The sequence below is a fragment of the Myxocyprinus asiaticus genome, chromosome 33 (genome assembly GCF_019703515.2).
Source record: "Myxocyprinus asiaticus isolate MX2 ecotype Aquarium Trade chromosome 33, UBuf_Myxa_2, whole genome shotgun sequence".
Classification (NCBI taxonomy): domain Eukaryota; kingdom Metazoa; phylum Chordata; class Actinopteri; order Cypriniformes; family Catostomidae; genus Myxocyprinus; species Myxocyprinus asiaticus.
Window position 1 is genome coordinate 37055909 of NC_059376.1, and position 27318 is coordinate 37083226.

At 39.6% G+C, this 27318-nt stretch overlaps 1 protein-coding gene across 3 annotated transcripts in view; it reads left to right on the forward strand.

The window, feature by feature from the left end:
• Positions 1 to 27318, forward strand: part of LOC127423920 (DENN domain-containing protein 2C-like) — a 35205-nt gene that overhangs the window by 1744 nt on the left and 6143 nt on the right. For all 3 annotated transcript variants that reach the window (XM_051668610.1, XM_051668609.1, XM_051668611.1), the window contains exons 2-14: positions 3529 to 4669; positions 8385 to 8509; positions 9150 to 9265; positions 12358 to 12525; positions 21157 to 21229; positions 21338 to 21382; positions 21490 to 21677; positions 22077 to 22186; positions 22407 to 22476; positions 22668 to 22745; positions 24213 to 24353; positions 24462 to 24610; positions 26008 to 26185. In XM_051668610.1, coding sequence (XP_051524570.1) covers positions 3750 to 4669; positions 8385 to 8509; positions 9150 to 9265; positions 12358 to 12525; positions 21157 to 21229; positions 21338 to 21382; positions 21490 to 21677; positions 22077 to 22186; positions 22407 to 22476; positions 22668 to 22745; positions 24213 to 24353; positions 24462 to 24610; positions 26008 to 26185 — 2361 coding nt within the window. In that variant the 5' untranslated portion in view covers positions 3529 to 3749. The remainder of the gene's footprint in view (positions 1 to 3528; positions 4670 to 8384; positions 8510 to 9149; positions 9266 to 12357; positions 12526 to 21156; positions 21230 to 21337; positions 21383 to 21489; positions 21678 to 22076; positions 22187 to 22406; positions 22477 to 22667; positions 22746 to 24212; positions 24354 to 24461; positions 24611 to 26007; positions 26186 to 27318) is intronic.

Below are 27318 nucleotides of genomic sequence, written 5' to 3' on the forward strand. Positions count from 1 at the left end.
CATAAACAACAAAATGGCTTCCTACATGTTGGTTAAACCCAAAGATTTTGATTTGGTGGAGAAAAAGCGTTTTAAAATATTAATCATATTTTAAAACAATTGTTTCACTGTTTTTTATATATATATATATATATATATATATATATATATATATATATATATATATACACTCACCTCCAGGATGGAAGGATCCCTGGTCTTATAGACATTATAACCTTTTAGTTTTGACAGTAAACTCACTTTCCCACCCTCCACCCCACCTAGAGGCATGCCCCCTCATGGAAAGGTACCTGAGGTGGGAGGATCACCTGTCAAAGCTAATCTAAGTTTACTTATGTCTTGATTCTCTACCACTTGAGGGCAGGGGTAATACTAGTGTCTGGTTGAGGTTGGCATGGCACAATGATGTTTTGCATGTCTACAGTTGTTTAGGTTTCTTTTGATCACCAAACCTTAAATGTAGAGTTTCAGAGAAGTGAGGTGACGTACCTGGAAACAGGTGGCTGAGAAAAGATTTATTTTGGGCCACTGGTTGGGATCTGATGCTGGGAATGGCACGAGAACTTCCTCCCAGCACATTTGGGAAGCTTGTGCCATGGTGATTGGAGTTAGACAGTTTAGCACAGGCCCAGCAAATTAGCTGTAATTAACTGCTGGTAGAATTAGATTCAGGGTTTCCGTGGTCATTTGAAAATTTTAGATTGCTATTTCTAGTTTGGCTGCATGATTATGACAAAATAGTTGTTGATTATTTTCCTTCATATTGTAATTGCAATTAATTTACATTAAAATACTTATTTTGTATGGGGCATCCGCATGCCATATTTTTTATGTAGGCTATACATCCAAACAAGCTGTGAAAAGTTTAATTACTTTATTATTGCTGTTTAACAAATCAGTAAATCAAGAAGGTAAACGGTCAAGATCACATTGGCCCTCTTAGCAGCATAAAAAACAAAAACGTTATTTAAAGTTGAACAAAATCATACACCGGAATTGAGCAACGTGCATGTCTGATTGGCTAATTCTACAAAAAAAAAAAAAAAAAAAACATTTTTAATTGAAGTTTTTGCACAAAATGTGTAGACCTGAACAGACTGCTATAATATACGCTATTCACGATTAGTAGCACCTGTATTTGTAATCTTGATTATTAGAATATTGAGCAGCCCTAATTTATAGGCCTGGAAAAGGCAAATTAACAAAATCCTAAAAAGTCAAGGAAAAGTCATGAACATTTCTGAATTTGTCTATTTATGTTTGGCTATAAATAATTTCATCAGCTAGAAATTGCTCTTTGAAAATGACTGGAAATTCTTGGAAAAATCATGTAAAAATCAACTCTGCCATTTCAGATGTCTGTGTGACATTTATGACAATGAACATCGGCAAGTTATATTTTATGCACAATGAGTCCGACAACCGAGTCACAAAAAGAAGCCTGCAGTACATCCCCATGACAAATTTGTAAGACCATCATTATGGACATTTTGCTGATCCTGTCTTCCTGTGTATCAGGAAACACAGGCTAGGCCTTCCTGCACACACACGCACGCACAAGTGGGTCAGTAGATATGATGAACAAGGGGGATGGGTTCTGCCTCGAATTATGCAGGGATTCCAGTATGCACGTAAGATTTAGGTCAACCAGAACAAAGGCATAATTATTGTGCCTGACTAATCAAATGTTTGTGGTCATATTTACCAGTCGCTTTTCTGGAATGTTGCGTATAGAATTATTATTCCGTAAAATCGCCTGTGCCAAGGAATTTCAGCATGTCCTCACTCTGAATACTAGCAGCCTCCTCACCGTAATGTGCAACGTGTCCAAAACACTTTGGCCACAGATGAGGGCTTGTGTTGGAGCTGCCAGATCTGTCCCAGCTACATTAGATGTAGGGAAAGACAGCAACCTAGAGGAATTTCAAGTGTCCTCTCTTTGTTTTCAGCTTGTTACACACACACACCAACATTTATTAACATGCATGAAATCATGCATATTTTCCTCTAAAGAGCGTTCTTGTGTGAAAACGATGGCCTTTCTATTATGTGCGCATGGATGGGAAATACTTGGGATGCCTGTCCTTTTCATGCCGGCCTGAAAGAAGCTTTTGGAGAGGAATGAATTTGAATTACATTATGCTCAAGTGTGTTAATGCATGGTAGCGCTTCGGACGACCCAGCTGGAGAGGGTGGGGGTGGGTGTTCCTGGGGACGGTGAGCCCCCGCAAACGGCCCCTGCAATGCTTTGTCTTCTCACCATGTTTCTGTTGTTGTCTCCTGTTAGGGTTTTATTTTTGGTTCCTCTGCTGACCTTGACAGTGATGGTCATGGTTTCCTGCATTTTTGCAGCATACGTGGATCATCCCCTTTTGTGTGTACTGGATGGGTGGAAAAATTGGATGTCAGTTAAACCCAGCTCTTGAATCAGTTAGACTCGTTTGATTGCATTAGACTCAGGGCTGGGTGGTATGATGGTATGTAGCATGCAATGGTAGCACTGTGCCCACTGGTACAGATTTCACAAAGGGTGTTTCTTCAACTTGGGGCGGTGTTAGCCTTGTGAAAACATTTTTCACACTCTCACTAGTTTACTTAAATTTGTCTATTAACAATGTCAAACAGTGTACTGTATATACATGCATCAGAGGAGATTTGTCATTTTTGGCTTTTTTTTTTCTCTCTCTCTCAAAGTAATGGAAATTCCCACCAAAGTGTAATTTCCAGCACATCTTGCATTCAGTTCCGTGGTGGAAATGACAATGATGAAATTACATTATTCCGATGAAATATTATTGCAGACTAATTTTCTTGCTAAGGCTAATTTATAGCTAACATATGAAACTACTAAATAAAAAATATAAAAAATTACATGAAATAATTGTTAACACTTTTTATATAATTTGGCAATATTACAGCTTGATTGAAAATGATGCCCAATAAAAAAATTCTACTCACATGTGATATTTACCTTGAATTTTCATATTTTTTTCAAACATCACTTGTCTCAAATTTAATCTTTCATGCTCTTCACATTGCTTAAATAAGAGGGTGATGAAGAAAGATGGAGTAATGTGAAAATACTAAGCAGCACATGTCCCAAACATGTCAGAACGAGGAAGAACTGTTAAGGCATGCAATGTGAAATTAAGTTCAGTTGTGTACTTCTGCTTTTAAATTATGTGAAGCTGTTTTTGCATTTATGCCAGACTTGTTCATTTGTTATGAATCATATCTTTTGGTTTGTGTCTATTAAGTTCCAAATTAAAAGAGAAAAATAATCAGATGAATTATCGTTTATTTGTAGAGTTTTTAATTCACTAGATTATCTAGAAAAAGGCATATTATAAATCAGCAGCATAACCGCATGGTTATTAAAATATAAGCCATTATTTTGTTGAATTTCCAGCAAAAATAACTATATTGTGACATACCATTACACACAGTAGATGTAAAATTACTTGTATTACTCATATATTTTGGTCATAACGCACACTCTCAGACTCAAAGTTTTTTTTTTCTTTGCAGGATCTAAAGTGAAGCCACAATGGCTGAGGAACTAAACACATAGTTGTTGTACAGAAACAACTTGTGAGAACTTAATTAACCTCTGAGCACCGTGGTGGAGGAACTTGTTCTATTAGCTTGCTGTTCACTACAGTATCTTCCTGCAATGCCAGACAGACCTGCAAGGTTCCTGCAGTGTTGTCTGCGCTGTGACGGCTGGCTCACATTGTAGCCTTGTCGTCATGCTGGCCCTTGGAGTAGACCATGTGAAAAGAGGTGGGAACGTGGTTGCAGGAAGACCAGGAGGGAGAACAATGGCAGCGTGGACTCCTGTCACTGCCCCGCCAATCACGCGTGAGCCTGGCATCAACATCAAGCAGAAAATCTCCCAATGGGAGGGACTAAGCCACCAGGAGGATGTTCAGACTGGGAGATCAAAGACCCCACAAATCCTTGCCTGCCGCACTCTTTCAGGGGACCTTGTTGGTAATGGACTCGATTGCAATGAAAAAAGTCACGTAGTTTGTAACAAAGCGACTGTATCAAAAGCCAAAAGCTTGGGTTTGGATTTCAGGGAAAACCAGGTATCTCGTAGACCGGTTATAGATGGAAACCACTCTGATTTCCCAAGAAATCGAACTCCTTTGAATACAACTCCCGCAATTAAGCCATTGACCACTGTAACCCACGTCCAGACCCCTGTAATTAAAATGAATGCTAAAAATGTTAACGGCAATAATATCAAGGTAAACAGTTTAACAGATGTGGAAGTCACATCTCTACCTCAATGTGTAGATGACCCAGAGGCGTCGCTGCCTCCCGGCAACTTTTACACCTCCAAGGGTTTCTGGAAAAGACTGGAGGCGGATGAATCTTTTTGGGAGAGAGAGAAAGATTCCTCAACTTTAACTAAGTGTCTTGGTGAAATTAAACACTATCCCCAAAACTCTACTTCCCCTCCACCTAAACCGCAGCGTACATTTCAGTACAAGGGCACGAACTCTCCGCCTGGCCAATGGATCCAGTTGGAGAACCAGACATCATCGGTCCGCAAATCAAATCAAGTCCGAAATAATGACATCATCTTAAAGCCACCCAGCTGTCCGCCTCCTCCATGTCCAGTCAACTCTTTCAATGGGTTTTCCAGAAACAGAAAGAACAGGTGAATAAATGTCCCAGAGCGGAGATCAAATTACACACAGAGTTAATTCTAGCATAAGAAAAGGAAATGAATGTTTTATATTCAGTGCACGACAATTTCAAGTACTTTAAACTAAACTTTGGTTTTGCAAATGGATCTTATCAGGTTTTAAGTTTGTCTGTTGCATTAATGGGATAGTTCACCCCAAAATATATTTATATTTTTAATATTAACTCACCTTAAAAGTGCTCCAAACCCACATGACTTTCTTTCTCCTGTGGAACACAAACTGCAAAATGTGAAAAAAATTTTTGGTAGTGGTGCACCAAATTTGAGGCTGAGACCGATCACAGATATTTTAACTGTGATAGGCTGATACCGATATGATATTTCTTTTAAAAGCGTGTTTCAAATGCCAGTGCAGTTATGTCATGCGCACGTACAGCTCCTGACCGGACGCATGATTTAAGAGTTAAAAAATAAGTACTTTAATATTTAACTTTTTCGCACCAAAAGCGATCGTGTCGCTTTAGAAGACGTGAATTTAAAAGCTGGTGTCGTAAGGATGACGTTTATGCTGACTGTCTGTGATTTTTGGACCTTCAAAAGAGAAATCGCCATTCACCTGCATTTTAAGGACTGAGCAAAGATATTTTTCTGTTTTTCTTCTAATGTGTTCTGGTGAAGAAAGAAAGTCATACACACCTGGGATATCATGAGGGTGAGTAAATAATGAGAGAATATTCTTTTTTGGGTGAACTGTCCCTTTAAGCTCAATCAACAGCATTTGTGGCATAATGTTGATTGCTCCTTTTCTTTAAAAAAAAAAAGCAAAAATCAAGGTTACAGTGAGGCACTTACAATGGAAGTGAATGTGGTAATCAATGTTATGCCACAAATGCTGTCAATTGAACCCAGATTCTTGTTTTGTAAGTGTCTCAAGCATTGATATTATTATTGCTCATACTTAGGGTTAAAGATTTGCACAAACTACCAACCCTAAGCATAAAATGTTTGCATGTAACTTGTCATGCTACCGACATGAATGATACCTCAAATCGTAAGGCTTGTTGAGGAGAGGTGTGCTGTTACAGGTGAAAAAAGGAGAGAGCCGAGCCATCATTGACATGGACCGGTAAGCAACTACTAAGAACACCCTAGCAACCTCAAAGCAACACTCTAAAAACCACTCTGAACACCTTACGAACCAAACAACGATGCCCTGGCAACCACACCCAACACACTGGCATTGTAGGCCACCCTTGCATGTGAAAGCAAAACTCAAGTTTTAATCAGAAAATGTGAAAGTTCTTAAAACTGGTCCGTTTTATGTAATTCCTGAGGACAGTGATGGGAGTTGAATTGTGAGTGGGTGAGAGTTTAGCTGTCTGGCCTTGTCCCCTGCTATGATGTTAGCTGTTCTTTGGCAGAATCACAGTCTACTGTCCACATTTGGCCTACTTCTGTTTCAGCTAAGGGTGCAGAGGTCATGGGCTCTTTTTGTACTCTCACATGCTTTTGTGTTTGTTTACTCCTTCCTCTAATTATTTTCTACTTAATAATGTGATGCCAAGTGTCCATTTCAGCCTTAGTAGTGATTTTGCTAAGGCAGGCATCACAGACATGGTTGCTCATACTTAGGGATTTGAACAAACCCCTAAACCTAAATATTAAACTTTGGCATGTTACTATTTCTGCAATGTTTTTGCTACAGACATGAATGATGCCTTAAATTGTGTGGCTTATTCAGGAGGGGTGTGCTGAGTCATCAGATGTATGATTTTCATCTGGTCGATAATAAGAATGATATGAAATAATCCCATAGACTTACAACCCCAATTCCGAAAAAGTTGGGACAGTATGAAAAATGCTAATAAAAATTAGTGATTTGTAAATTATATTCACCCTTTGCTATATTGAAAGCACTACAACTACACATTTTGTGATGTTTTAACCTGGGAATTTCAATGTTTTTTTTTAAATGTACAGTAATTTCAAATCAAATGATTGCAACACACTCCAAAAAAGTTGGGACAGTTGAGTGTTTACCACTGTGAAACATAATTTCTTCTAATAACACTTATTAAGCATTTGGGCACTGAAGACACAAGTTTTTTAAGTTTAGAAAGTGGACTTCTCCCCCATTCATCCATTATGTAGGTCTTGCACAATTGTACGGGGTCTTCGTTGCCGAATGGTGTGCTTCATAATGCACCACACATTCTCAATTGGAGACAGGTCAGGACTGCAGGCAAGCCAATCTAACACCCACACTCTCTGCTCACACAGACATGCACTTGTAATCCGGGCAGTATGTGGTTTGAAGTTGTCCTGCTTGAAATTGAAGTTGTCCTGCTGGATGTCCTGCAGGGATGTCCCTGGAAATGACGGTGCTGGATGGCAGTATGTTGCTCCAAAATTTGTACATATATGTCTGCATTCATGGTGTTCTCACAGATGTGCGAGTTACCCATGCCATGGGCACTGACACACCCCTGGCCCATACAGACACTGGCTTTTGGACCTGATGCTAATAATAGCTTGGATGGTCCTTTTCCTCTTTGGTTCGGAGAACACGATGGCTTTGTTTTTCCAAAATTATTTTAAATGTGGACTCGGACCAAAAAACACAGTTCCACTGTTCTACTTTCTATCTAAGATGAGACCAGAGAAGTCGGCAGCGCTTCTGAACAGTGTTGATGTAGTGCTTCTCCTTTGCATAGTAAAGTCTTAACTTGCATCTGTGGATGCAGTGGTGAGTGGTGTTGACTAACAAAGGTTTACTAAAGTTATCCCAAGCCCATGTTCATGATATCCATTACAGATGAATGCCATTTTTTAAGAAAGTGACGTCTGAGGGATCAGAGATCACGCTCATTCAGAAGTGGTTTTCGTCTTGCCCTTTGCGCACCAAGATTTGACCAGATTTCTTGAATCTTTTAACTATATTTTGCACTGTAGAGGGTGAAATGCCCAAAATCCTTCCAATTTGTCTTTGGGGAACATTATTCTCGAAGTGCTGGATTATTTGCTGAAGCATCTGTTGGCGAATTGACAAGTCTTGAGCGATCCTTGCTCTTGAAGGACTAGGCGTTTTTTGGAGGCTTCTTATACAGTATACAGTATTATGACACGATTGCCTCACCTGTTTAACATCTCCTGTTTCACATCGCCTTGTTATTGCAACTCGTCAAATTGTTATTAGTCTTAAATTGCCCCTGTCTCATTTTTTTGGAGTGTGTTGCAATCATCTGATTTGAAATTACTGTACATTTTAAAAAAGAATGAAATTCACAAGGTAAAACATCATATAATGTGTAGTTGTAGTGCTTTCAATATAGCAAAGGGTGAATATAATGTCCAAATCACTCTTTTTTTTGTTTTTATTAGCATTTTTCATACTGTCTCAACTTTTTTGGAATTGGGGTTGTACATTGAAGGAGGGACCTGAGCCATATCTAGGGACCAGAATAATATAAAGACTTGAGGGTGGAGACTTTTGACTTGGGCCAGTAGGTAAAATACTAGAAACCAATCAAAACACCTCTTCTGTTTTCTGAGCAGTTTTCTGAAATGCATACTAGGCATACTTCATAGAGTTCTGTTGGTGCCTCTTGGATGAAAGACCAGATTTCCTTTACTCAATACCAATGAGTGGAACTGCAAACTTGTTCTTAGATCACTTTACAGAGAGTGGCTATTCCTGTTTCAGACACTCCTGATCCTTTCTCCACAGGAAGTCATTTGAGTTTGAGGATGTGGTACGGCTGATAGACCAACAGGCCTCCAGGGAGAAGGAGGGCCGTGGTTCGGGCCTTTTCCATGCCCGATCTGAAGACAGCATCTATGAGGACATCATCTGTGAGTGTTTCTGAGAAAGCCAAAACACATGTCATCCATCAGATATTACAGTGATGTGCAATACAAAACATGTATGCTCTTGAAGAGAATGTATCTCTCATCTTGAAGGGATATCTCACCCAAAAATGAAATTCTGTTACAGTTTTCGCAATTTGTCTTTTCAATACAATGGCTGATAATAAAGTTTTCGTATGGACACAAGCCACTGTGAACGAGCTTCTCATAGCGCTCATGAATGTGTAACGGATTTCAGGTTGATTCTTATGCCTTCAGAAGACTTGGAATATTACGCGCAAGTTACATGGACTACTTTTATGATGCATGTGGGCCCTTTTTTTAAGCTTTAAAGTAAGCCATTCTGTATCAATTGCCATTGTATTGAAAAGACAGATCGGGATATTAATTCAAAATGTTGCTTATGTGAGAAAAGAACGTTATCCAGGTTTGGAATGTCAAGAGAGTAAGTAAATTATGACAGAATTTAAATTTTTAGGTTTACTATTTACTGGAGCCAGTTTAGAAAAAAATCATTAAAGGAGATTCATTTTTCAACAAGAAAATAAATAGTCTATCAGTAATAACATGTTTATGACTTACTGTTATAATGGCTACAACGTTCTCATTTTCAACTAATCATTAGCTGCGGATTTGTCAAGAAAGAACCCATATGAAGACATCAAACCTTCTCCCATGTGTTTACCCATAAGAAGACCACGAAACTATACCGTTGTTCAGAGAGAGAGCCCACACCTCAAGGTGATTGTCATGTCCATAATATCATGCCATAACACACCAAGATCCCTTTGTTTGTTGTTCAAGACAGTTTTACGATGTTTGTGGAGGAGACACCTGGACTGTTATTATTAAAGACCTCATGAACAGGCTTAACGAGCAGTTGTCTTTCCTGTGTTGCCGTATTTCCTATTAAAACAGAGAGTTTGGGTTTGACATATCGATGGGGTTATAGTTTTAGCCTTCAGTTAAAATCATGATTCGCTACTTGCTATTGATATTTCAAAAGAGAGCATTTTATTGGACAAAACTTTGTATATGCCCCTTAGTGCAAGATGTGTCATCAAAATGTTGGTCTTTCGGAAGAGGAAGACTGAATTTTAAATATGTCCAAGTTTATTTTCTCAGCTTTTAAGTGTACACAAGCATATAGATGGTCTCAAAGCTAACAGACATAAAAGCTCCAAAACTCCAAGTTGATTTCATGGGGTCTTTAAAGGTGCACTCAGCAATTTTTCTGTTTATTTTCACTGCTGCCTAGCGGCATAGATGCAGCATCACACAAAAGCAAACCTTTTCAGTTAGCGATGCCATTGTAGAAATGCGCTAATCGCAGTCAGCCATTATTAATCTATTTTGCAAGTGAAAGCATCTAATCACATGATATTATTGAAATAAAGCGAGGAATATTTGTCTGGTCATGTGATCTCAACACGGCGGTGCTCATGAATGTTTGCCCAACAAGTTCTCAAGGCTTACATTATATGACAAGAGTCTCTTATATGAGTGTAGTTGGGCAGTCTAATGAAGATAAGGCAACAGTACAATTCAGAGGACAGGCTAAATCCAACAATGAGTACAGGCAGAGGACAGGCAATGGGGTCAAACAGGCAAGAGGCTAAACTCGTGGTCAAAAACAGGTATATCAGCAGGAAATCAGGCTGAATATTGAAGGCTTGGTAACGTCTAGACACAAGGAATTGAGCGTATTCTTCGCAGTGAGTCTATTATAAAGGGTGCAGTGATGACGTGCAGGTGAGGCTGATTAGAACTCCGGTGATTGGGATCGAGGTGGTGCATGGGAAATGGAGTCCGGGGTGGCCATATTTGGATGCTGCTGTGAATGATGGGAATCATTCATGACAGAACCCTCCCCCAAAGGGCTCACTCCGGGAGCACTATTTCTCTTAGGTCTCCCCATAGGGCAAGGACTGGGGCATACAGGATCAGGAGGCCAGAGAGGCGACCACAGGGCAGGGACAGGTTCAGGAGGCCTGGGGGGCGGCCACAGGGCAGGGATAGGTTCAGGAGGCCTGGGAGGCGACCACAGGGCAGGGGTAGGTTCAGAAGGCCTGGAGGGCGGCCACAGGGCAGGAACAGGGTCAGAAGGCCTGGAGTGCGACCACAGAGCAGGAACAGGGTCAGGAGGCCTGGGAGGCGGCCACAGGACAGGGACATGGTCAGGAGGCCTGGGAGGTGGCCACAGGGCAGGGACATGGTCAGAAAGCGGAGCAACAGGTGTAGAAGCAGGCGGAGTCGTAGGAGGTGGAATTTCTGGTGTTAAAGGCGGAGCTGTGGAAGACTCTGAGGGCAGAGCCGAGGGATGCTTGATTAAGCCAGGCGGAGCCAGGGGAGGTTCGACGGGCGGAGCCATGGGAGGCAGAGCCAGGAGATGCCCAAGGGGCAGAGCAAAGGTAGGCGGAGCCATGGGCGGCTCGAGGGGCGGAGCCATGGGAGGTTCGACAAGTGGAGCCAAAGAAGGCGAAGTTGGAGCAGGGAGCTGTGGAGGGCTTGGAGCAGGGAGTCGTGGAAGTCTTGGAGCAGGGAGCCGTGGAAGGCTTGGGGGCCAAAGTCGTGGAAGGCTCCGAGGGCGGAGTCGTCATGGTTAGGAATGCCGGCAGTGACTGGGGAACGACCTCTGTGGTCGTGAGCACTGGCAGTGACTGGGGAACGACCTCTGTGGTCGTGAGCACTGGCAGTGACTGGGGAACGACCTCCGTGGTCATGAGCACGGGCAGAGACTAGGGAACGACTTCCGTGGTCGTGAGCACTGGCAGTGACTGGGGAATGACCTCCATGGTCGTGAGCACTGGCAGTGACAAGGGAACGACCTCTGTGGTCGTGAGCATTGGCAGTGACAGGGGAACGACTTCTGTGGTCATGAGCACTGGCAGTGACAGGGGAATGACCTCCGTGGTCATGAGCACTGGCAGTGACAGGGGAACGGCCTCCGTGGTCGTGAGCATGGGCAGAGACTGGGGAACGACCTCCGTGGTTGTGAGCATGTGCAGAGACTGGGGAACGACCTCCGTGGTCGTAAGCATGGACAGAGACTGGGGAAACACCTCCTTGGTTGTAAGCATGGACAGAGACTGGGGAATGACCTCCGTGGTCGTGAGCATGGGCAGAGACTGGGGAACGCCCTCCATGGTCGTAAGCATGGGCAGAGACTGGGAGACGGTCAAGGCTACAGGCGCTGGCTCTGGGATGGTCGAAGCTAGAGGTGCTGGCTCTAAGACGGTCGAGGCTACAGGCGCTGGATGTTTTTTGTTTTTCGCACCATTCTCTTTACACTCTAGAGACTGTTGTGCGTGAAAATCCCATGAGATCAGCAGTTACAGAAATACTCAAACCAGCCCTTCTGGCACCAACAATCATGCCACGGTCTAAATCACTAAGATCACATTTTTTTCCCCATTCTGATGGTTGAAGTGAACATTAACTGAAGCTTCTGACCCATATCTGCATGAGTTTATACATTACACTGCTGCCACACGATTGGCTGATTAGATAATTGCATGAAAAAGTAGATATACAGGTGTACCTAATAATGTGGCTGGTGAGTGTATGTATATTAAAAATACTGTTCTACTAGTATTATTTTTTTCTGTTTAAAAGTTTGGCAATTATCAAAACAATTACTGAGTGCTCCTTTAAGTAGAAAGTCCCTTTTGCCATTTTATTCAACCCAGCAACCAGTGATTACCCTCTGGTTATATCAGTAGATTATGAAACTTTTAACTTTTGTATTGGTGAGCTCTGCAATACTGACTGATTTTTGAAATTGCCACTTCTTGTTTTACCACTGCTTTTCTTTTCTTTGTTACTGTTTGCAGCTGCCACCAAAGCCCTTCACACTTTCAACTAACGGTGACAGACTGCACAAAGTGGTGCGGGACCGCAAAGAATCCGTAACATCACCTACCCGTACCTCTGCTGAAAACACTCCTAAATCAACGGTAGTAAAACCTGCTACTGTGTACAAGACACTCCGACAACCCCCGGTAAACCCACACACACACAAACACATGCCTTAGACGTTGTTACAAATTATGCAACCCATGCCTGTCATCACTTGTTTCTCTGATCTTTAAGCATGTATACTAAAACCTTACTTTTCATGATGTAATTTCGATTCGCTGGGTTTAACAGAAAGACAGTTCACCGATTCTTGAAACATAGCTACTTTCAACGAATCAGAGGTGATAACAAGAATGTTCTTAATGGGGTAGGTCACCCAAAAAAAATTTCATAATTTATGCGCGATATGAACTAAGAATGCAAATCGCTAGAAAACAGAAGAAGAACTCTGTCCTCTCGCGCATTGGAGGGCTTGTGAAAGTGTAGATTTATAGTAAAAAAGGACTTAAATATTTATTTGTTTATCACCCACACCTATCATATTACTTCTTAAGACATGGATTTAACTACTGGAGTTTTATGGATTACTATTATGCTGCCTTTATGTGCATTTACAATGTAAATGTAAATGTAAATGTTTTTGGAGCTTCAAAGTTCTGGCCATCATTCACTTGCATTGTATGGACCTACAGAGCTGAGATATTCTTCAAAAAATCTTTGTTCGTGTACTTTACTAGAAAGAAAGTCATACACATCTAGGATGGCATGATTGTGAGTAAATGAAGAGAGAATTTCCATTTTTGGTGAACTATCCACTAATGTACATAGCATTTTATGTTTATATATTTTTTTTTAATCAAAATAATGACATTACCACACACTACCCCTAAAACCAGACAGTAAATCAATACTTCATATAAAAAAATACAGTATATATTAAAGGTGCACTCAGTAATTTTTATGTGTGTTGTTTTGGACTTACACTGACACCTAGAGGCCTGGATGTAGCATCATTCAAAATCATTCGTTTTCAGTTTCAGATGTCATTTTAGAAATTCACTTTTCACAGTTAGCTTTGGTTACTTCAATCCATGCGTGAAAATGTCCAATATCAGGCTGGTTACTGAGATAAAGCAAGTTGAATTGGTCATGTGATTCCAACATGGCAGCCCCCATGAGGAGACCCTGTAGAATGAAACGGCTTTTATAAGATTACTGATATGACTTAGTCCTCATCTCATGTGAGTTTCAAGTTTTATTGGTCAAATACATAACCATACACAGTACGACATATAGTGAAATTCTTGGTACGACGTTTCTCCCCACAGTTTTACAGTTTACGATAAAATTATATATATATATATATAGATATATATAGATATAGATAAATAAGGAGTAGAAGTAAAAAAACACAATTAAAAAGCACAATAAAATAGGAGAAAGAAGAAATATACTGTATGTACAAAGTATGCATATGAATATGAAATTGTGCATACTGACAGATGTAGAGGTGGTAGCAGCAACAGTTGACTGGCAGTATGTACATGTGCAAGGTAAAGTGCAGTTGTGCAGTATGTTGACCTGCAACAGGCTAATGTTATAGTGGTGATGTTGTAGATGTATAATAATGATATATAATAATATGATAATGTAGAGTGTATATTGCTTCAAGTGTGTGGTGTTGAATAGTGAACCTAGTCCTGATGTTGTCCTTGGTTCAGGACACGGATGGCCTATGGAAAGTGCTCATGATTTTATACATACAGTATATTTCAAAATTACAATTCATTTCTTTAGTAATAAAAAGTTTTTAATGAGGAAAAAATTACTGAGTGCACCTTTAATGGTGCTATATGTAATATTTTTACTGTACTAAATCATAAAATTACCGTAATATGTCATTAGAGAATTAGGAAACAAGCTAAGTTGAAATACTGGTTTCTCCGATAACAATGCTTCAGCCAGTATATTCTACTTTGACGTTTCCATTCCGGCCGGAATTTCTGTTTATGTTTTGGCCTGTGTGATCCCGCCCACTGCCCACTCACCAGTAGTATTTCAATACCGCCGGGTTGCCAGATATGAACTAGTTTGCATGCAAACAACACTGCATGCTGCAGCCATGGAAGCCAGCAAATGAACTGGATCAGAGGTAACAGATTCCACCCGACCTAAAAATCCTCGCCATCTGTCTAAAAACCACCATGACCAGAGGCGTAGTAAAACAAGGATAAATATTGGCAATGTCTTTGGAAGATGGAGACAGCTTAAAGCCCAGAAATCCTTTAAAACAGATTCTGAGTTGGCTAGTTCTGGCAACCCGCATGAGCTTTGAGTCTGGGGTGGTGCAGACATCTCTCCAATATTTTGAATTTGGACTGCAATACCCATTTCAAACGCTTGTTGTCAATCTTACATATAGCACATTTAAACTTAAAAATATATAGCTAAACATGTCTTTAAAAGAAGCATCACGACTCTGTCAGAAGTAAAATGTTAATTTAAAAAATAAACCTCTTTTAACAGTTAGTTATTTATGAAAACATTTATAATCATTTAACAATATCAAGCAATATCAAAGTCAGCTTTCATTCTAAAGGCCTTCTTTCCATATTTCACCTGCAGTGATGTCAACAAGACCACACAGGCACTGGTGGTAATTGTGCGTATATTTTCTGTCACAAACATGATGTCAAAACCATCATACAAATTGAAAAACAAAAAGAAAAAAAGTTTGTGATTTTTACACAATTTCCCTCATTTTAAGTCCTATTAGTAGCTAGAAACACCAGAAAATTAAAATTGGTTCTTAATTTACTACATGTCTTAAATGCAAAATATGGTTACTTTGTCAGGACTGTCAGCTGTCAACATGCATGATTTTCTGTCTGACTGTGGTGACAATTCAATAGATGGAGCTGAAAATCAGTTTGTAACTGTCCTCTAGTCTCAGTTCATTCATTCATTGAAGTAAATGCTAGATTTGTCAGTATTTGTAATAAATATGACACATTTATATCTGATGGTGTTGATGACCCATATTGAGTGGTAGTCATAAAAAAAAAAAAAAACACAACTTTTTTTCAGGAAATGGAAGGAACTGAAAGTTGCACCCATTAAAACAACAACAACATTTTTTTTATATACATTACCATTTATTTTTTCAGATTTGTAACCTGTGTCTCAAGAATCAATGAGCTAAAAGTAGTGAAATAAGGAAAGAGAAGAGAAACTAAAGCAACAGAGTGGAAATGTCAGCTTTGACAGTCAAAGAGGAAGAGGTAGAGAGAGGGAGGAAGTGGTAAAGAGATGGATGGATGGTGGCAGGAAATGCTCCCCTTTGGAGCACGAGAGTTCGTGGATTATCTTGAAGTGCGTATGCATCATTCTGGACACTGCTTACTAATCAGCTAAATTCAGCTTGTGACAGTGAGATCAATGTAGTTCTTTTAGGAAAGCCAAAAGCATAAAACAGAGGCAGTGTAGTTGAACCTAATGGAGGAATGCTTCTTTAGTGATGAGAGAAAGCAGAAGGGGGAGGTAAGGATTTCCTGCTTTTTAAAGCTGATGTGTGTGTGAAATTTTTTTCAATGTTAAAATTGTTTCTTGTATCACATCTTATCATGCAGAGTGAACTGTAAGTACGCCATTTGCAGGTTCATTAAACCTTAAGTGTAACACTGTGGCTCTGTTGTGCTAACAAAACATTTCTCTGTTTGTTTGAATGGTCTGTCCGGCCCGACACTGCAGCAACATTGGCTCGACCAATTGTGTGAATTTGGGGGAGAGACTGTCTGTTTGTACAACCAGTGTAAGACAAGGGAATTTTTGGAATCTGGTTGAAAGTTGACAAAGCCAACCTACTGTTATTCTACAAACTTGGTTTAGGGCTTTTTCAAAATTTCCTTTGATGGATGTAAAAAAAAAAAAAAAAAACATTCAGCAGATGTCTTTGAGACGCTTATAATTTAGTATGTTTGTAAGTCTGCTCTTTTTAAGATCTTTATCAGATGTTAATTATAATGCAATATTACGCTCTTAAACAGGCATCTCGGAGATGTATGTGTGCTATCTGGGCATCAGTTATAATGTCCATTTTGCTTTAATATGAACGAAATTCTATCTTACCTAATGCTGTTAATTATACAGGGGGCTTTCTTTAAATTATATTTTATAATTAGTTTTTTACCATTTTTTGTTCACATTTTTTTTTAGCTTTTTTTTAAATGTACAAATCCATGTATTCCATCAATAAATATGATTTCTTGAACATTTGTTACTTTAATTTAGAAATTTTGTTACATGTTTATGGTACATGCATAGTTTGTACTATTTACAAGTATTTACATTAATTTATTTTTGTTATTAACAATTTTATTGATTCATATATATATATATATATATATATATATATATATATATATATATATATATATATATATATATATATATATACAGTATATATATATATGGGGTTCAGCCATATGCTTGAGGAAACATTTAGGTAAATATCAAAATGTACCAAATGGGAAGCCCTTGTCCATACTGAATGTTAGTGTGAAATAATGGGATGCATTTTCACTTCTCTAGGCAATTTGATATAAAGACTTTGCAATGGTGAGATTGGGGCAAGGACCGCTTGTTCAATGTTGTACCAGGGAGGGGCTCTCTCAGGTGGAAGAGACCAATGGGCCAGGTGTCTAAGTCTAAATCATTGTAATAAAACAACATTTTGGGGAGGCCTAAACCTTCTTTGTCAATTGGTCTATTTAACTTACTGAAATGCAACCAAGGTTGTTTACCATTCCAAATAAAGGACTTAGATATTCTATCAAATTGTTTAAAATAAGAAAGAGGAACTTCTAAAAGGGAGAGATTGTAGTAGATAATTGAATTTGGGGATACAATTCATTTTTATATCATTGACCTTCGCTGCTATAGACAAATGTAGTGAAGCTTACCTATCCACATCACATGAGAACCTTTTCATTAATGGGTCAAAATTAACTCAATCTCTCAAATTTGCTGGAAATAAAATGCCTAAATACTTAATGCCTTGCTCGAGCCGTTGAAAGGCACCAGGTTGGAAAGCCATGGCAGGGCAATATGCTGTCAGAGCCAGAGCTTTTGATTTAGACCAATTCACCCTGAATCCTGAAAATTTGGAGAAAGAATTAATAATTTTATGGAGGATAGGCATAGATCTGCTTGGGCCAGAGACAAATAATAATACAGCTCTGGAAAAAATTAAGAGACCACTCCAGATTTTTCTTAAATCAACATCTCTACATGTATGGCAGCCATTCCATTCCATTGTCTGTTGAATTCCAACACATGCACACCTCATTCTACTTAATGAGGTACTGATTGGGTGATCACCAGAACCAAATTTTATTTAACAAGGAAAAGTATAAAAACCACTACTGTGGTCATCACTATCCTCTTGCAATAGGACCAGCTGGATGGCAAAAACAGTGCTAGTAGTACCTCAAAAGTAATTGAAATAAAAAAACTTAAAAAAAACTATTGACCATGCGAAAAGAGTTGAGAAGAAAAGTTTTGAGTGAGGAAAAGAAGGGTTTAATTCTGGCTTTACTGGCAGAGGAACACAGTGAGCGTCAGGATGCTTCCATCCTTAAAATTTCAAAGATGGCATTTCATAAGAACAAGGTCAAGCAGCAGACATTGGGAACAACAAAGTTACAGACTGGCAGAGGGCGAAAACGAATTGTAAATGCTTACTTATCAATGTGATGACTCCCCTGCTCTTACTTGAACCAGCACTGCAAATCACATGCCCATCCCATGCCCTACCATGTTTTTCAGCTTCCTGTGAAGAAAGGTGCGTTTCTTGAAGGAATACTATATCATATAATTTTTACACTTAATGAAAGATACAACCTTCATTCTTTTTATAGTGTGCCCAAGCCCATAAACATTCCACGTGGAGAGAAACATTTGACCAATATTAAAGTGACATATTGACATGTTAATATAAATTGTGTACCCATGGCAACATTATATAGACCACTTTCCAACATTGATGTAACAATCAAATCCTGAACAACCCACACAACAGAAAAAAATATGTGCTTCAGCCCCGCACACAACCTTCCCAACTGACATCCATCCCCTGGAAATCCGACGGTCCATGCAAGGTCACGAGATTTTCCACAACACTATTGCCACTAGATTGCTCAAGTCTGGTGTTTTTTTTTGTTTGTTTGTTTGTTAGTTTTTTTCCCCTTGTTTTTTTTTGTTGTTTTTTTTGTTACATAAACCGTGCCATTAAATTGCACAAAAATGTATTCCATAAAATAAACCCCAGTAAATAATCACATCGAACACATAAAATGAACAAATTAATTCAACAATAAGTGAATAAAGGGAGAAAGAGAAAAAAGAAAAAAGAGTAGTGCAAGAGTCAGTGGGCAGCCAACAGAATAACATACCCTCTCAGGCTGCATCAGTAAAATGCACGATGTGTAGTCTGTATTGTTGACTGAGTGCAGGCAAAATTACCCACTCACACCATTGATTTAATGAAGGCCATATCTTGTTGTGAGCATGTAAAGTCTTGAGACCTCCCTTGGCGTCAATTCTCAGCTTAGCAGGAAAAAGCAGTGCAAAGCCCACCTTCTGTTGGTGAAGCAATTTTTTACACTCTTTGAATCCGTCGTGCTTTGCTTGTGTCGCACTAGCAAAGTCCGGAAAAACCATGATGTTGTGGTCCTCCCAGCACAACTTGCCTTTATTCCTTGCTGCTTGGCGTGCTCAATTTCGAGCTGGTGGTCCGCTGTGTCAATTAAATTTGGAATGAGCCCGTCCAAAAATGTCACCATTTCTTGACCCTCCTTTCCCTCGGGGATTCCAACGATACGAACATTATTACGCCTGCTCCGATTTTCCATATCCTCTAGTTTTGCCCACACGCATTCCACATCAGCCTTGGTAGCAGGTGGGTTAGCCTGTAGCTCTCTTTTGGCTGACTCCAGAAACTCGACCCGTTTTTTCAACAGCGTCCATTCTTGTGATCAGGGTGGAAAGTTTTGCCTCCATAGATGTGATCACTCGACGTATTTCTGCGAGGCCCTCCAAGTCGGTTGAGATTTTCGTCAGCGCTGCATAAATGTTCGAGATCTCCCGACCTACTTCACGAAGCTCGCTGCCACCATCGATTGGACCTCCACCATCATGATCCTGCAAGGCTTCCAATGTATGGGAACATAAGTGCTTTTTAATGTCCCCACAGGCCGACGATTTAGAATTTTTCGACATCCTGCCTTCCCAGCACAGTTAGCAAACAAAACTATTACAGTTCTCACTGGTTAATATTGCTTAAAAGGATAACTGTAGGAAAGTTTAAGTGGAGTTCACCTTTAAGTGACCAACCTTCGCATAGAGTCACGTGACTCTCCATTTTGATTTGTAGAACACATGCAAAAAAATGTATACTGTCTATTTAAGAATACAGGCAGTTCAGTAAGTGTTTCCTTGTTTTGGTTAAGCACACATTTACTTGAGTTGAGTCGAATGGCTTCTTTACTGCATCCGTGCTATGCGTGATTAAAATTAAATGTTTATTTTTGTTGTTTTGATCAGCAACTGACTGTAAAGATTAAAAGAGACTTTGGACTCACATTACACAGAACGACTCAAACCAAACTTTTACTCTGAACACTCAGTGAAAGATCTTGTGCTAAATTTCTTTGCCAATGTACTAATCAATCTCTGTTGAGTGAAATCTGAAAATGTAATAGCCAGTTGCTAATCGCAGACATAGCTAGGCACAAAATTTGGTCACTTGTGATTTAGGGTTGTGCAAAGAGTAAAAAGATTGATCTTGGGATTTAGGAATCTATATTGTGATCGTTCAAATGAAGGTCACGATGCATCAGAAAATAGATATTTTTATCCAGTCCATTTTTATTCAAATTCCAACCGTAAAAAAATTAAATGTAAATAAACCCACACAAAGTCTTGTTGCTTGCTACCTCGCTTTCTCTCTCTCTCTCTCTCTCTCTCTCTCTCTCTCTCTCTCTCTCTCTCTCTCTCTCACAACTCATTGAGGGGCTGGAACCAGCAACCATAGACGCTGTCTATGTAGCAACCATCACCAGATGCGAGTAGCGTGCCGCGATGTGACAAAAGCAGATTGCTCACATTATAAACAATGATGCTGTATACACTGAATACGTCCATTGCGCCCTGTCTCGCCGACAGTAAACGGATGCCCTGTTCTATTTTGCGCTGCACATGCTGGTGCTACTCCTGCCAACAAGACAAATAAACAGTTTAGAACAATCGTTTTGATACGTCCAGTGTAGACATCAGACTCAAGGCCTTGCAACGTGACATGACAGTGCTCGCATCATACAATACTAAAGTCTAAATTGCTTCCCTTGTACATTATGCATTTACTGTCGTACACATGGTGAGCATTATGTGTTATCTGGGAAAAACACACCACCACACTGTTTCCGTTCATCATGAGCACATGCAGGGGCAGATTTAGGCATGGGTGACATAGGCAGCCGGCACCCCCCAACTTTTTGAAAGAGTTTTAAGAGTTGCATATTTTTAAATGCTTATTCGAGGTGCTGCCTGCTAGGGTTCCATTGTAACCGCTTTACTGTAAATATGGTTTTTGGTTATTTTTCCAAACTGAGTGATGAGTCAATATGATAATCCTCAAAAAATAATTGTATTTAACCTGGAATGTTGTTTTAAGTGAACAAAATCCTAAAGGATTATTTTTTTTGTTTCTTGTGTAGCTTATAAACAGGATCCAGGAGATCTTTGAAGTCAAGAGAGGGAGGAAACGAGTGTGGGCGACTGCAACCAGAGGTGAGCAGGCTAAGATATTGATGCATTTCTCACTTTACCTGGACCACTAAGAGCAAAAGTCTAATGTAAAGAAAAAAATTGAATCAATAATCCTGTGTTTTATGGCAGATGAATTGAGCGGGACAGAGAGTGATCCAGAGGAGACTTCTAATGGTTAGTGTGTCCCTCAAATCTTGCTTATTCAAGTTTAACTTGTATATCAAATCAGTTTAGCAGTTTTGATAAACCCATCAATGCTGTATACATTCTTTTTCTTGTAGATCGCTCCAAGCGTACAGTGTATGTTCAGTCAACCCTAAAACATCGGCCGGGTTACCGCACTTTAGAGAGGGACCTGATCCAACTACAACAGCAGCAGCTTTTCCAGCAATTTGTTGTGGTGTCGCTTAGAAAAACATCCCCTGGAAACACTTACACACCTGAGATCACGCAACTGTTCCCTACAAAGGTAAAGAGACCTAATATAACACATTCTGTATTGATAAAATGGCATTCGTGAGGCATTTAATTCCCATAATGTAACATTTCAGAGTGAAAAGCAATATTCAGGGGGAAATAATGAAGGGCAGAGCTTTATTTTATCCATCAGGATTTAAGCGGATCATGAAATGTGAGCGTTCTATACCATGTTGGTATTACTGGTCAATATTATTTTTCGTGCTTGCACAGCCTAGGTTATGTCAGCAGAAAAGTTGTTTCAGATGTTTTCTTAGTGTAAAATAGTCAGAATAATGTGCAATGATGAATCGTGCATAAGAGTAGATACAGATTCAGGACAGATTTCAAATGTTTGCTATTCTGAAGAAGAGTGAAGTGACATTTTTCTGTGTCTTTAAATTGCGTTTAGTTTGAGAAGTCTTCTCGTCTGTCTCGTGAAGCTGAGGACAGATTGAAAGCCATTCCCTTGTTTTGTTTCCCTGACTGTCATGACTGGCGACCCTCCTCTGATCACACAAGGTATTGTGCTGATGTTAAACAATTTTCTTTTAGTTGGCTAACTGATCCACGCTTCTAATTTAATCTTGAAATAATTGTTCCGTCTAAATAAAAAAGTCAAAATAGGCTTTTTAACACTGATACACTTTGATATCTCATGTTTTTAAACTGATTAAAAAATGTAACAGTGCTGCGAAGTTACTGAGCTCTTCAGACCACTTAAATCTTTTTTCACACACAGTGAAACGTTTTCTTTTGTCCTGACTGGAGAAGATGGAAGTCGCCTATTTGGATATTGCCGCAAAATTCTGGTGAGTTTCATTCAACAGTAAAATGTGGTCTTACCTGGTCACTTAAATGATGACGAAATTATCATTTTTGAGTGAACTATTCCTTGAAATGACATTAACTGCAATAGTATATTGTGTACTTTAGTGATTCTTTCTTGGTGGTATATCTGCACTAACCTTGACCTCTGATCTCTAAACGGTGTTTTCTGCAGCCCTGTGGGAAAGGGAAAAGACTGCCTGAAGTTCACTGCATCATCAGCAGACTGGGCTGCTTCAGTCTGTTCGCAAAGGTCAGGTGCATTTCCAGCTTTATTGCAATGCTCTAGATTTAAATTTTCTGTGTAATCAGCATTAAGGTTTAAGCGTTTCTTCAACTATGGGTAGATTTGGCCCAGTGCTAACTTTTAAAAAGGAAACTCTCTTAAAACACACTTTTTATACTGTCACTAGTTTTTCATTTAATTATCTGCTAACAGTGGAACCAGTGGATATACTGTACATGCATCACTGAAGAATTCTGTCATTTTTTTCTAATTTGTTCTGAAGCGTGCATTTTAATCACATTACAAATGATAAGATATGTGATAGCATTGAAAAACAAGTTTTGATAAACCTTAATTAGTGCCAAAGTTGGGGGCCTGGGCAGCTCATTGAGTAAAGACGCTGACTACCACACCTGGAGTCACGAGTTCGAATCCAGGGTGTGCTGAGTGACTCCAGCCAGGTCTCCTAAGCAACCAAATTGGCCCGGTTGCTAGGGAGGCTAGAGTCACATATGGTAACCTCCTTGTGGTCGCCATAATGTGGTTCCCTTTCGGTAGGGCACATGGTGAGTTGTGCATGGATGCTGCGGAGAATAGCGTGAAGCCTCCACATGCGCTATGTCTCCGCAGTAACACGCTCAACAAGCCTCATGATAAGATGTGCGGGTTGACGGTCTCAGATGCTGAGGCAACTGAGATTTGTCTTCCGCCACCCGGATTGAGGCGATTCACAACGCCACCACAAGGACTTAGAGCACATTGGGAATTGGGCGTTCCAAATTGGGGAGGAAAAAATAAATTTAGTGCCAAATTTGTTGTTTTTTACGCCACATTTGAAGTGCAGTCTTAATTTTGTAAAAATGTATGTGATTTTCACAGAGTAAATATGGAAATTGTTTATGCTTTTTCACTCTTTTTAGATTATCTTTTTTTTTTTTTTAAATGCAATAATTAGCTTTTTTCCATTTTATTTCCATATTTTAAGATTGAAAGTCTGGGTTTGTGACAAGGGTAAAACAACAAAATCTGTAGATTAAAGGCAAAAATACATGATGAAGCCATGGTAAAAATTTCAAAGACAGTTTTGATGTGACTTTCGTATAATAAATAAATGTTTAAATTCTGTTATGTATTTTGATAAAAATCAGCCTCTGAGACATAAAAGTGATCATAGTTGGAGAAAGATCTGATTGCGAATGTGATTGGCTGTTTTTAAACTGGGAATTTTTCAACTGAATTTAAGCTTTCTTGTTAAGGTATCTTTAAGGCGTCTTTACCCAGCACAGTTATGCCTGATCTGTGCCTTGCCAAAATTCTATGTGAAGACACAAAAGCCAGACTAAATTAAGCCTGCTCTGATCCACCTCAGTTCATAGTTTCAAAGGCAGTTCCACAAATGCCACTTCAGATGGAGCTTCTGTGCCAGCTTTGCAGTGTAAATATGGTGGAACATTGTTTATGTGTGCTGATCATGTGTGTGAAAATGTCTGGTAGATCTTGGAGGAGGTGGAGAGGAGGAGAGAGGTTTCTCCTGCTTTGGTTCATCCTTTCATGCGCAGTGTCATGGAAGCTCCTTTCCCCGCTCCTGGACGCACCATCACTGTCAAGAGCTTCTTGCCTGGATCTGGCAATGAGGTAAGACACTGTTTAGTTCTTCAAAGATCACAGCTTTACTCTGAAAAAATGTCTACTTTTGGTTTAGTATTATATCTGTGGTACTGTATGTATCTCTGTTGTGTGTAGGTTTTGACTTTGTGCAGGCCAGTGGACTCTCGTTTGGAGCATGTGGATTTTGATAGTTTGTTGCAGTGTCTGAGTGTGACCAGACTCCTTCAGGTCTTTGCTTCACTACTACTGGAGAGGAGGGTCATCTTCATTGCAGATAAACTCAGGTACAGTTCACCACAATTTCCAGAATGTTGAATTATTTTTTACTGTTCCCAATCTAGTGTTTAGAAAATGCTAGAGGGAGTGCAACTGATTGGATCAGAAGGCTCAAGACGATTTTTTTAACTTGACGTGGCATCTTAAAAATGTACAGCTCGTGGACAAGAAAAAGCAACGAGATGCATCGCCAATGGTCAAAGATGTCTGTCTAGCGTATGTTTACACATAAACATGGATAAATTAGTGTTAATGGATACAAAAATGCTTAGGTAAATGATCCCCTTGGAAGGTTGCTGCCTATGTACTGTAGATAGCAGACAGCAAGTCAGCTCACTAGGGTTTGGGACCTTTGACGATTTGACGAACCTGAATTAATTTTTCAAAGAAAATCTTGACATTCGTTGTGTGTTCATAAGTGTTGTGTGAACAAGCTTTGGACAACGGACATTAAAATTTAAAGGATTAACGACTTCAATTTCGGGTTGTATCTGACCAAAACCTTTCGTAAATTATGACAGAATTTTTATTCATGTGTGAACTATTCTTTGAATGTGCCATATCAGAACCTTATCATAATGTTGGCTAGACAAAGGCAACATACTGTTATTCTAAAGACATTAAGTTTTTTCCAAAATCCCTAATTAAAGACCAAAATTATGAATTGTAACTCCTCTTAGAGTATTCAAGCTATATCCTCCAAACTTGGCACAGAATGTTCTGACATAAAAAGTTAAGACACACTAAGACATATTAGTGTGCCATGTCTTTTCTAAATGATTGGACATGCAGTTTCCCTGTAGAAGGCAATAAAAAACGAGAAAATTCCTATAGACTTACACCCTGTCTACACCGGGCATGTCCGTTGACGCAGCACGACGCAACGTCTTAAAGCTGTCTACACGGGACGCATCGACACACGTCTAAACAGTGTAATTTTTGTAGTAGTGCTTGCGCGTGCAGCGCAAAGTGGAACGGGACACCTGTTTACTGTCGGCGCGATGGATGTGCTGCAATGGTCGCGTCCAGTGTAGACAGGGTGTTACATTGACAGAATGTTCAAACAAGCCAACGGAATGTTTGTGAATTCAAACTCCAACTGTCAAAAATTCAAATGTAAACAAATCCACAAAAGGCCTTTAATCTGCTTCTAGTTGCTCTCTCACTTGCCTTTATCTGTCTGTCTGTCTGTCATCTGTCCGTACGTCTGACTATCTAGCAAGCTAGTTAGCGATTTAGCTAGCTATCTTGCTGATGGTGCCTGACTACTATCTATCTCACTAGTTTGGTGTCTTACTGTAATGTCTGTATAAACATAAAAACATTTTTATGACTTTGCCAAGCTAACATCAAAGTTTGTCTTGACAATCTAGTTGTTTACTGATCTCTCTGTGTCACTGTGCAGTGTTTTGTCCCGATGTGCCCATTCTGCCCTGGCATTGCTGTATCCCTTCACCTGGCAGCACACCTTCGTACCTGTGCTCCCCGCCAGCATGCTGGACATATGCTGCTCTCCCACACCCTTCGTCATGGGGGCATTGTCTCCGTCCCTGCCACAGGTGCTAGATATGCCCATCGAGGAGGTCAGTCGAATATATTTTCGAATTGAAAAGTTATTCAGGTTTTTCTGCACAAAAAACAGTCGTTATTTAATTTTCCACCCTCTCTCTGACCCTTATAGCTACTGTGCCTTTGAGACTTTGTAAATGACCTTTGCAGTAACTGCTTGTGATAGGAGTAGCAATGCTTATACACAGACTTTGGGTTTGCTATTAGGTCCAATAGAATTTGCGGTTTCCCATCCTTTAATAACAGCCCAGTTGCAAAGCCTGCATTAAATTTTGACAGATTCACAAAACAATACTTGGCAGAATGTGCCGCACAAACTGTTATGGTCAGACTTATGTATTAAGAAAAATACAGTGTTACACCTTATGACCCCATCTTACTTAGATGCATCTAGTCTGTAGAAAACAGACTGCCAGGAGGGAATTTTATTAAACTTTGTACTGGATTCCAAATAAGATGCTTCAAAACAACAGAGGAGAGCTCTTAGATTTCATTATAGCCACGGCCAGAGTTTAATTTAATAACTGCCATGCCTTGAATTGTTTCCTTTGTTTAACAGCTTGAAGTTCCTCATTCTGCTAAATAAATTACCATTTGACTGAGGTATATAGTATTTAATCATGACTATAAGAATATCCAAATGGCATGGCAGAAACCCCTTGTTTTTAATCAACTCTGATATGCATCTTGACTTCAAAGTGGTCCTTGTTTTCCATTTGCCTTGCATAAAGACAAAAAATGGTCCAAAATGTCCAAACTTAAAGGAATATTCTGGGTTCAATACAAGTTAAGCTCAATCAACAGCATTTGTGATATAATGTTGATTACCACAAAAATGTATTTTGACTTGCCCCTCCTTTTCTTTAAAGGGGTCATGACATGAGGAATCAAAATTTACTTGGATCTTTTTGACATATTGGTCATTGTGCTATAAAAACATATTGTAAAGCCCAAAGTATACTTCGGTCAGATGTGAACGCTGTACAGGACGCATGATGCAATTCTCATCCTCATCAGAGTGCTCGAGCGCTGAATGTGTGCAGCTTGATTTTTCTAACCACTCGTCTTTGAACACACAGAATGCTCATGCGCCTGGAATTATTTGCACGAGTTAGTGGATCCACAAGGTGGCAATACTCATATTTGA